Raw genomic sequence first — 11406 nt, forward strand, 5'->3', positions numbered from 1 at the left:
TTGACCTCAGCTTATAGATGAGGAAATCAGCCCACAGACAGGAAGTCACTTGTTTGAGGTTACATACCTAGTAAGTTGCAGAGCCAAGACTAGAAGTTTTTCCCATTCTGAGCCTTGGGAGTATTCCTTTCCCTATTTCCCATTCTAGAAGGCAATAAGGTGGGGTCAGAAAAGGCAGAGGCTGGAAACAGATGAACCATATCTCCTGAGAATCCCTCAGGCATTTATTTTCTCCAGGATCTCAGCCTAAAAAACCCACAATTGCACCTGCTTTAGGAATTGAGGAAATGCCTTAGTAATGGAGAAATTCCGAGGGAGTTCCAGCCCTTACATGTCTGGTGCTCACTTCCTTCATTCTACCTGCTTATAAGTGGGAGCCTACTCAGCTTGAGACAGACACCACTCCAAGGAGACAGAGCCAGCACTCCCAAGTCAAGGTAGGACACCCCACTCTTTATCCCACTGTCTTCTCTTCCTTTACCACTCAGGGACTTGCCTGAAAGCCTGTGGGCACAAAGCACTGTTCTAATAAGGCCAAAGTCATGAGTTTACTAACTGAATCAGCCAGTTAGGACTGCTCAGTTTTATATTAATGACATATAGATTGGTATAAGTCACTACCTTGGAGAAACGACTCAAAACATGTGTTCTACCTTTGAAGAGGTCAGCTCCCTTTTGGTATGGTATATGAAGGCACTCACTCTAGAAGGAGGGGGGGGAGGGGACAGAACTCCAGGCCTAGAGTCATGAAGACCTGAATTCAAATCCAGCCTTAAACACTTCTTAGCTGTGTGACCCTGGGCAAGTCACTTAACCCTTTCCTTCAATTTTCTCATCTATCAAATGAGCTGGAGAAGGAAATGGCAAACCACTCCAGTATCTTTGCCAAGAAAACCCCAAAAGAGATCACAAAGAATCAGATATGACTGAAAAATGACTAGACAACAACTCTAAAAGAATTCATTTGCTCTGTATTTCCCAGTGCTGATTTAATCATTCCGGGTTTGTATTAATAGACCAATTTCTTTTTGGTGCCTACCACATAGTAGGTGCTTAGTAAGTACTGACTGGACAAATGGCCACCACTTCTCTGGTGGAATGGCTAAGATGCCAAGTCATCCCAGAAGGCTGGAGTTCCATTGATGAGAAGCAGCAGAAACAGAATTTTAAATCAGACCCTTCAACTTCTGTACTGAGTCAACACTCTTTTTGTTATATCCTTGTCACCTCTTCCTATAGAGTGTAAGCTCCTTGAGGGCAGGGACTAGTTAATTCTTATCTTTGTGTCTTCAGCATGTAGGACAATGCCAGGCATATATAGTAGGTGTCATTTACCAAAATGCTTGTTAGTAGAAGACGAGAGATCTAAGGAGTAGACTGCAGAAATAGTCACTCAGACTTTGGGATTTTTGAGAGCAGGGACCATGTCTTAAATTACTTTGTGTACTTACCCTGTCCTCTCCCTCCCCTCACTGCCTTGCAATCTCCCATCATGCCCTAGTAACAAGTATGACACCAAGTCATACCCAAGCAATTCAAAGCAATGCTTTAAAGGCAGTTAGGTGGTGCTATGGATAGAATGCTAAGCCAGGACTTTGGAAGACCTGAGTTCAAATCCAGCCTCAGACACTTACTAGCTGTCTGGGGCAAGTTGCTTAACCCTGGTCTTCTTGTTTCTTTTTTTTTTTTTTTTTGCTTTTTAGAGGGCAATTGGGGTTAAGTAACTTGCCCAAGGTCACACTGCTAGGTTTTGTGTGTGTGTGTGTGTGTGTGTGTGTGTGTGTGTATTAAGTGTCTGAGGCCGGATTTGAACTCAGGTCCTCCTGACTCCAGGGCCAGCGCTCTACTCACTTCGCCACCTAGCCACCCCCTGCCTGTTTCTTCAACAGTAAAATTAGGACCATAATAGCCATTACTTCCTAGGACTGTTGTGAGGATCAAATGAGATATTTATAGAGTACTTTACCATAGTGGCCAGCATATAGTAGGTACTTAGTAAATATATGTCCTTTTTCTTCCTTCCACTGAGCATATATAAGGTTTGTTAAAATATACAGGTTGAGTGACATTTTCTGATAGATATCCTTTATACACAGGGCACTGTAGAAATTCAATTAAATACTTATTCATTCAATTACAATGATTCAACAAATATTTATTACTCATAATGTGTGCAGAGTAGCAGCTAGGTGCCACAGTGGATAAGTCCCTAGCCTGGGATAGGGTACTGGCTCTGGAAACCCCCTTGAACTCTCCTTGAATTTTTCCACTTAATCTGGTGCTCTCCTGAGGCTATAATTCCCCTTTCTCTGCTACTTGTAAACTAACCCAGGCCTCCAGCTACTTCCCACCTTTGATCCTATCAAAACCTCATTTTCTTGGTTCCTGGCCTCCCACCCTTAGTCACTCCAGACACTGGCTACTCCCATCAAGATCCTTCCTATACCCCTCTAATCACCTCAGACTACTGGGCCAATCCTAGATCCCTTTCACAGTCTTTCTGTATATAAGATCCATCTCAGCCTCCAGGAAGGTATTCAGATTCAATCTGGCCTGCTTGCCAATACAAGCATCACAAAGGTTCAGATTCATTCTGGCCTGCTTGCATTAGCAATACAAATGTTTAGATTCCTTAAGAGTCTAACCAGTATGGCAGATATTTAATAAACCTTGTTTTTCTTTAGTTGAAAGAGGGCTTTGGTCGAGTTCATTCAGGCAGGTCCTGCGTGTCACTATTTCAGGGTCCTAGCACCCCCTAAACCTCGACAACTGGAATCATGAAGACCTGAGTGACCTAAGGGAAAGAAGGAGTTGGCAGAGATAGCTGATGCTTGTGACTGATCTCAGTGGTGATTGGAGGACCATAAAGGTTCTGTGTCCCTGAGGTGACACCAGGAATAGCTTTATGGGAGACCTCAGAGTGACCAGTGCCTATGGGTACCTGAGTCTCTATGGTTGACTTTAATGGTGACTGGGTCTGTGAGATGACCCCAGGATATCTGTAGCTTTGCTTTCTGGAACCATTTAAATGATTCAGCTATGTTGATGACTAAACTTGGAGAGAAAGATGTTGAAGCTGGCACAGTCTCCCATGCTCCCCAAGGTGATTTTCTTCTCTGAGATGATTGGGGGCAACATTTATAGGATACAGTTTAGGGACTATTTCAGAATTGTCACCACTAAGCTTCTTCCTGATACATTCTCCTTAAGGATTGCAAAGTAGTACTTTCTGTGATCAAGATCTTAAGCTTGAGTGCAAAAGAGGCCATCACTTTTACTTGGGTCGTGGCACCTGTCTCCTCTGATGGGGAGGGAGACAGTGAGTTCTCACCATTAATTCATTTTCCCTAAGAAAGGCCTTAGCTTTTGTTCTTCCTACTTTCCTAAAGAGAAAAATCTATGAAGGATTTTAGGCTGGAGAAATATTAAGAAATCATATTATTTAGGAAGAACGTTGACAAAGTGTAGTTGGTCTAGAGGGATAATGATCAGAATGACAAGGGTGTGGGAGACCAAGCCATCTGAAGACAGCATGAAGGCACTGAGGATACTTGGCCCCCAGAAGAGAAGTCTTAAGAAGGAGAAATAAGAGGTTTTTAATATACTTCCACATCAATGAACTTCCTAAAATGTCATAGCCAGAACTGAACCAGCTTAATAAATGCTTATCAGCTGCTGACAGATACAAATACTCCAATTGTGGCCTAACCAGAGCAGGATGCAGAGGGACTCTCATTCCCCTAATCCTGGATAGTACCATGTTTCCCCGATAATAAAACACTGTCTTATTTTTTTTTTCTGGAAAGAAAAACACCAGAGGGCTTATTTTCAGGGTAGGGCTTATGTTGTCCAGCCTCAGCTCTCCTCCGCAGCACTGCTCTCAATGGCGCCAGCAAGCAAATCACTGGGGAAGAACAGGATGACGCGCTCACTGCTGCAGCTCTGATTGGATGCAGCTCGGAGCGCGGCGTGCGTTTCAAGGGGGGGGACGGTGCATACAGAGGGTACCGTAATGTAGTGTGTAGCGCAGGGGATCACCTTCACTACAGTAGCAATCTCAATAGGGCTTATTTTCAGGGGAGGGCTTATTTTAGAGGAATCTTACACAGTAAGGGGAGGGCTTATTTTCGGGATAGGTCTTATTATCGGGGAAACACGGTATGACAATCTGAATTTAACCTAGGATTGCATTAGCTTTTGTGGCTGCTATACCACATGTTAACTTGTGTTAAACCTATAGTCCACTAAATTCCCCAAACATTTTTCAGATAAACTGCTATCTAGCCTTACCTTCCCAATCTTGTGCTTATAAAATTGATATTTTGAACCCTAGTGTAAGATTTGACATCCCTCTTAAATTTCATCTCATTGATTGACATACATACCAGCATACAGAATAGGTGTAATGGTTCATGTACAAGTTGTTGCCACTCATGACAATAGTGTTCATTACAATGATGTCACTGCACGGAAATGCCCTCTACCTCCTCCCCATCAAATGGCCTTTCAGTCTTTACCTTCACTTGAAGACCTGCAGGGAAGGGCAAACCTTCGACCTCTGAGGCAGTCCAACTAACCTTTGCAAGATCCTAATTTTTAGAGAGTTAAGCCCCAGTTTACCTTTCTATAGCTTCCATCATAGTCAGTTCTGTCTGTGAAGGAAAGTAGAGTTATTCTTTTAAAAAAATGTTATTGTTGTTATTCACTTGTTTCAGTAATGCTTGACTCTTTGTGACTCCATTTGGGGGTTTTCTTGGCAAAGATACTGGAGTGTTTTGCCCTTTCCTATTTCAGATCATATTATAGATGAGGAAACTGAGGCTAACAAAGTTAAGTGACTTGCCCAGGGTCACACAGCTAGTAAATGTCTGAGGCTAGATTTGAACTCAGGAAAATGAGTCTTCCTGAATCCCAGCCTAGCACTCTATCCACTGTACCACCTAGCTCCCCTTTGGTAAAGCAGGTGAGAGCTATCTGAATGTCCTTTCCAGTCTTCAAGGTGGTTCATTTCCCCATTACTTACCTGATTATGGTGCCCAAGTTGTATATTATAGTTGTCTATGCATATGTCTTACCCATTTACTAGAATGTGAGGGCAGGAATAACATTTTTTGGAAACTGTTCCTCCCTAGTGCTTACCAGAGTGCCCTTCACAAAGTAGGTACTGCTGCATTGTATTAAACAAGCAAATAATGAACTCTTAGCTTCTCCCTCAAACTACCTGATATCTGCTTGTTGTTTGTCTTTTGTTCTCGAAGAGAACCATGATGTCAGGGAAGTGATGCCATTACATGCAAGTGAATTGAATTTAAGCGAGGGAGGGTTATGCAAAGTCACCAGCCTCACTTGTTCCTCTGGAGCCATCTGGGTCCACGGGCCAGAGATCAGGACCACTGGAAATAGCTCAGGACCCAATGGGAGACCTTGGCCTTTTCAGGCTAAGGTCTATAAGCCTTAATAAGAAATACGGCAAAGAATTACCTCTTTATAAAAACCATAGATCTGGGAGGGGAAGACTCTCAGGGTTTCTGGCCATAACAGAAAAAATTGCTGTTTACATTCATTCTGAGCCAATCCAGACCCAAGCAATGACCAATTAGGGCTCAGCCTGGGCCCTGTTGCTGGCCAATCAATGAGAGCCAGAATGATTTGGGGTTCAGCCCTGATAACTGCTCCTTTTATGAAGGCATTAGTTACAACCTGACACATCAAGAAAAAAAGTCTAGCAAGGGAGTGGATTAATGGGTATAGTTAGGTTCACAACCCATTAGTTTTATCTTCCCTTGGCTGTGAGATTGGTTACATCATCCGTTAAGTTTTTATTTTCCCTTAGGCTGTAAAATGAAAGTATTATCCTCAAATAACCAAAGTGATCTCAAACAATTGTTTGAGGGTGTTAAGGCTTCTCTGTGGCCTTGGTCCGCCCAGATAGAGTCAGGGGTTGTCTCCAACGTATCAGGTAAAATGCCTTTGGCATTCCCCAGTTCCCTGGCAGGTTCACAAGGCACCTGAACAGATAACAAGATTGACTGTCAAGAGAGGAAGGAAATATGCGTCATTTTCCCTGAACGGGTTTTGACATTTTCCCTGAAATGACACATTCTACCTATGTCTGCTGCTTCAGGCACTACTGCCGCTTAGTAATGACGATGTAACTGGGATGGTGGGGAACATAAAGGTACCCGTGGGTTCCCTGAGCCCATTCTGACAGCCACCAAGCAGCAAAAGAAGGCTCTGGCCCCACTTCTCCATATCCTGGATTTGCTCTAGTAAGTGATATATGAGGACTGGATAGACCATTCATTTAAAGACCTAAAGTCTCAGTGAATTGGCATTGGGAAAGCTTTCCAAAGACTTGATAGAAGAGAATCAATTGAGATATACTTTCTTTTTTTTAAATTTTTTTTGCAGCAAAATTCTTCATCCAAGACAACCCCAGATCCTTGCCCCAAAATGAAAGACTCTTTTTTGTCCCTATGTCTTTTCTCGACTATGTTTTCACTATTTGTGTTGCCCTCTTTGGGACTAAAAAGACTCCATTTGGGAAGCTGTGTCCTGTCCATGAACTTTCAGGAAATAAGGAATGAATTTTTGGAGATTAAAGGCTATGTGGTATGTAGGGGTTTGTGTGTATATGGGCCAGGGTTGGGGAGGGTCCCACTTTGCTGTGCTCTCCCTGCTAGCCACATACTCCCACTGGATTAATCTCTTGGAGATTGTATACAGAGACATAGTCTAGGGCTTGGAGATGTGAGGGTGGGAAGAGGTTCATTTTAGTTTTTGGAAAGGTCATCTTTGACCTTGGTCCTGGGGAAGTGGGAAGCAGAAGATGGACCGAATGGGTTTGCCATGTATGCCTCTAGGTGGAGCCGTTAATACAAACTCTTCTTGATTTCCCTTCTGTGTAGCAAGATGAAGATGAAAATTTGGATAACAGAATCTTGAAGCGCTCAGAGGCTTTGCAAGATGTAAAGGTATGGGTCTGGCACAGAGGACCTCTGGATAGAAAAGTGGGGCACAGAATTTCAGGAATTCCAAGATCTCACGTCATCCAGCTGATCTAACCCCATCCCTTCATTTTTCTCCAGCCCACAGAAAGATGTTGCTTTTTCCGCCATTTATTGAGGTTCTACCTAGACAGAGTGTTCAAAAACTACCAGACATCCAATCACCACATTCGCCGGAAGGTCAGCAGCATCGCCAATTCCTTTCTTGGAATCAAGAAGGAGCTTCGGCTCTGTGTGAGTAAAGGTCTCAGGATACCAGAATCCATCTTGGTATATAGCCTAAAGGAACTTGGGGTCCCTTCTCTGCCAACACATCTTACAGATGGGGCAACTGAAGCAGCAGAATGCCAGCCTAGAAATTCAGCTATTTAGTATCTTTTTCTGAAGAAAGTGGGCTCAGCTCACCTCCCAGTCCCCTGTTAGGTAGCCAGGGAAGTCAGGGCAGTAACTCAGGTTTCTTGATTTCTAAGAATCTACTCATACTCCTTCACTAGGTGGTAAACAGCATTGCACATTAAAGCAGCTTGTATCCAAAGCACGAAATCATCAGTCTCCTTGACTGCTTTGGTATCATAAAGTATCACATGACTGAGTCACAGGAAACAGACCAAAGTCTGAATAGGATTGGGTCATCTAGGGAGATCTGGCTTGTAGTGGGAGGAAAGGAGGGGTGGACCAAGCGGGGACAGCTGAGTTTCTAGGCTGGCATTTTGCATATTATTCATCCTCCTTCCCCCCCTAACCCCCACCCCATGGGTTCTGGAGAGTCAGAAAGGAGAAATTCTGAAAGGATGTGTCATGAGGAAGACAGTACTTTTGTGGCTGGAGGTTGACACTGGAGGGAAAGCAAGAATAAAACTCACCCATACCATTTCTGCAAGCATTCTCTAATGAAATATATCCCTGTTTATATCCATTACAGCATGACCATATGATGTGCCACTGCGGGGAGGAAGCAAAGGAGAAATACGCCCATATTCTGAGTCACTTTGAAGAGGTAAAATACCTAGTTGGCACTGGTGAGGTTGGGTTTCTTTACTGGGCTAAGTTCATGCAAAGACTGACAGCTTCACTGCTATAGAATCCTGTGGTCTGGAGCCTCAAGGGGTCCCCAGAAGTGATGGTTTCTCTTCCCTCCCCTCTAAGCAAGGCCATACCTGTCTAAGCTGACAGCAAGGGCTGGCTGTCCCTTTGTGAAAGAGCTCCCAGAGCCTAGCACTTCATTTGTCTTCGAGTTGAAAAGAGGACTGGGCTACCATCAAAATCACCAGGGTGATATCGACAGCTCCTAGTCCAGCTGCTGTCCCTCACCTCGACCCCCGTCCCCCAGTCTCACCCCCATCTTAACAACCCAACCCAAAGTGGCTTATCTGTTGAGATTGGACTGTTTTCAATGCTTCCAGAAGGAGGCTCAAAACAGAATGCACTGCTCAGTTTCCATCCGATGTACCTAGGAGGAGTGGGTGGAGGAGGAGGAAGACTATGGGAGGAGGAGGTCAGAGGCTGCTTCAGTCTGATGTAATTGCTGATGAAGTGATGTAATGGCAAGAGTGATGGTCTTGGGGACAGGATACCTGGGTCAGATCCTCAATCTGGTACTTAGATGTGTGTTCTCATCTGTAAAACAAGGGGGCTAGATGAGATGAGCCCTTAGGTCCCTTCCAGTTCAAATCTATGATCCTATGACCATTGGCAAGTCACATACCTCCCTACTTGTTATGTGACTCTGGGCAAGTCACTTTACCTCTAATTGCTTCAGGCAGCTCTTTAAGAATATAAATTAGGGGAAGGAAATGAGCATTCATTAAATGTCTTCTATGTGCTAAGTTTTGAAAATACTATCTCATTGGATCCTCCCAATCCTGTGAGGTAGCTGCTAATATTTCCTTCTCTTTTAAAACTGAGGAAACTGCAGCAGAGAGAGATTATGTGATTTGCCAAAGGTCACACAGAGAGGATGTGTTTGAGGCTAGGTTTGAACTTGGATCTTCCTGAGTCTAGGCCCTATGCTCTATCTACTGCATCATCTAGCTTCCTATTCACATTGACTGGAAATTCTCTAATCAATCTATTAGCAAACATTAGGTGCCTAATGGGTGACTATGCTATGGCTGACTATGGCTGCGAAGACAAGAATGAAGAAATCCCTACCCTCCAGGAACTTACATTCTATCTCCATACCAATGATATCACCAATGAAATCCCTTCCCTGTCCCCTCAAATTCCCTATTTGAAGTACTCTAGAAATGTAATGGTCATTACAATTTGGCATTCACCAGAGACTTTTCTTGGTTCTTTTAGCTAGATGGTCAGAAGGCTGTGGTCAAGGCCCTGGGAGAGCTGGACATCCTCCTGAGATGGATGGAAAGGACTAAATAAGAAGAAAAAATGGCCACCTTCATGTTCATCCCCCCATGGAGTCTTCAGCCCTTCAAGAACACTCACTGAATTAGTTCCGAATGGCTCTTTCCTTCATCATGTAATAACCTGATTATTTATTTCCTCCCATGGTTCATAGTCTTGTGCTCCTACAACTGAGTACTGTACTTTGATAGGACATTTTTGTTGCCCCCATTTCTTTATTGGAATGTATTTATTAATATTGTATATTTATTGTTTCTTTTTTAACTTTTTTGTGTTATTTATTTTTTATTTTAATAATGTTGAACCTCTCCCTATTTATGATTATTAATTGAGAATTTTTGTGTCTTGAACTTTACCTGAAGGTCTTTTGAATCAAGAGAAAAATGTGTAACTATTGGACAAATAGGTCACCTTACCTCTCTAAATATCAGTTTCTTCATCCATGAAATTAGGACTTGGATCTGATGATAGGGCACTAGACTTGAAGTCAGAAAGGCCTGGGTTCCAATTTGCCTTAGCTTCTTGGAAGTTGTGCTACCCTAGGCAGATAACCCAAAGGCTTCAGGTAACTTCTCTGGTCTTCAGTTTGCTCATAGGTAAAATGGGGGGATTGGGCTTGATGGCTTCTAAGGTGCCTTATAGCTCTAAAACGATAATTCTATGACTATGGTCTTCAACATTTCCTTATTTGTGACATGCAGATAATAATACAGTGCCTACCTCAAGGGTTTTTTTATTTTTGTTTTTTGGAAAGGGGAAAGCAAGGCAATTGGGGTTAAGTGACTTGCCCAAGGTCACACAGCTAGTAAGTGTGTCAAATGTCTGAGACTGGATTTGAACTCAGGTCCTCCTGACTCCAGAGTTGATGCTCTATTCACTGTGCTACCTAGGTACCCCTCAAGGGTTCTTTTGAGGATTATATGAGCTAAGATACAAGGCTCAATCATTATCTTCTAAAAAAAAGAACTTTCTTGATTTCCTCAGTTGTTTTGACCTTCCTCTCCCTCCCATATGTATTTATTGATATCATGTATTTATTTATCTGTGAACATGTTGTAACGCTGCAATAGAATGTAAGCTCCATGAGGGTAACATTCATCCTTCTTTTGTATTTATATCCCCAGAGCCTAGAACAGTGCCTGGTACATAGTACATACTTGTTAAGTATTAATATTAAGCATTTATAATAATAATTTATAAATAATAAATATTTATTACTTGATCTATGATATATGTAAAAAAATTTTAAATGATATGTAAATGTCAATTATTTGCAATTACTGTCTGCTTGAACATTCTGTAAGATCAACTGGAGAATGAATTCAAATTGATCCAGCTCCCTGAGCAAGTCAGTTAACATCTCTGGGCCTCAGTTTCCTCTTCTGTAAAGTAGGAGCATGGGACTAGAGGACGAGAGCATGAGACTAGGACCCTTCCAGCTCTAAATCTACATTTAATAAGTATTAACCAACTGTTGAAGAGTCTATGACTGAATGCCTATCATGTATCTAGGGCTGTGCTAAGATTGATTGATTTATTCTTTGTTGAAATGAAGACATTTTCTTTTTTTAAAAAAATGTTTAAAAATTTTATGTTTTATTATAAACTTAAGTATCAGCAAAGATGGACATTTCAATTTGCATAGATTAGAAATGTGACTTTACGAACACTGAAGCTCTGTTATGTAATTTAAAATATGTAATATACATATTAAATTGAGCACAGTAATAAAATCTCCTTGTTTGTTTCTATCTCTTCCGAAAGTTCTTACTGTCTTCTTAATAAACTTGACACCCAGCTCCACCACTTACTAACTATATGACTGTGGGTAAGCAACTCTACCTTGTTGGGCCTCAGTTTCCTAATCTGTAAAACAGGAATAAAAACATTGGTGCTACCTGTCTCACAGACCTATTGTATAACTGTGCTCTGTAAAGTGCTTTAGAAATGTGACCAGATAATAAAATTCTGGATTCCCCTGAACTCTTGAGCATGAATAGGCACAACTATGAAAATATTTTCCAGGCTTAGCAGA

The 11406-nt window shown here is 42.2% G+C and overlaps 1 protein-coding gene across 3 annotated transcripts; it reads left to right on the plus strand.

Annotated features, from left to right (window-relative positions):
• Positions 1 to 214: 214 nt before the first annotated feature.
• IL20 (interleukin 20) lies at positions 215 to 11134 on the plus strand. Of its 3 annotated transcripts, XR_011165702.1 has the most exons (7): positions 219 to 437; positions 6412 to 6612; positions 6909 to 6974; positions 7089 to 7241; positions 7930 to 8004; positions 9309 to 9524; positions 10779 to 11134. XR_011165702.1 is itself a non-coding variant. In XM_069074355.1 (6 exons), exons 2-6 carry the CDS (start codon positions 6562 to 6564, stop codon positions 9384 to 9386), a joined length of 423 nt encoding a protein of 140 aa, XP_068930456.1. In that variant the 5' UTR covers positions 215 to 437; positions 6534 to 6561; the 3' UTR covers positions 9387 to 11134. The 3 variants fall into 3 exon arrangements, 2 of the variants coding, with proteins under 2 accessions (XP_068930456.1, XP_068930455.1); XM_069074355.1 differs by having other exon boundaries at positions 215 to 437; positions 6534 to 6612; positions 9309 to 11134; XM_069074354.1 differs by having other exon boundaries at positions 9309 to 11134.
• Positions 11135 to 11406: the final 272 nt, after the last annotated feature.

The sequence above is a fragment of the Petaurus breviceps genome, unplaced genomic scaffold, assembly GCF_028583685.1.
Source record: "Petaurus breviceps papuanus isolate PSGF00001 unplaced genomic scaffold, PetGlider_PUasm1.0 90895, whole genome shotgun sequence".
In the NCBI taxonomy this organism is placed as follows: domain Eukaryota; kingdom Metazoa; phylum Chordata; class Mammalia; order Diprotodontia; family Petauridae; genus Petaurus; species Petaurus breviceps.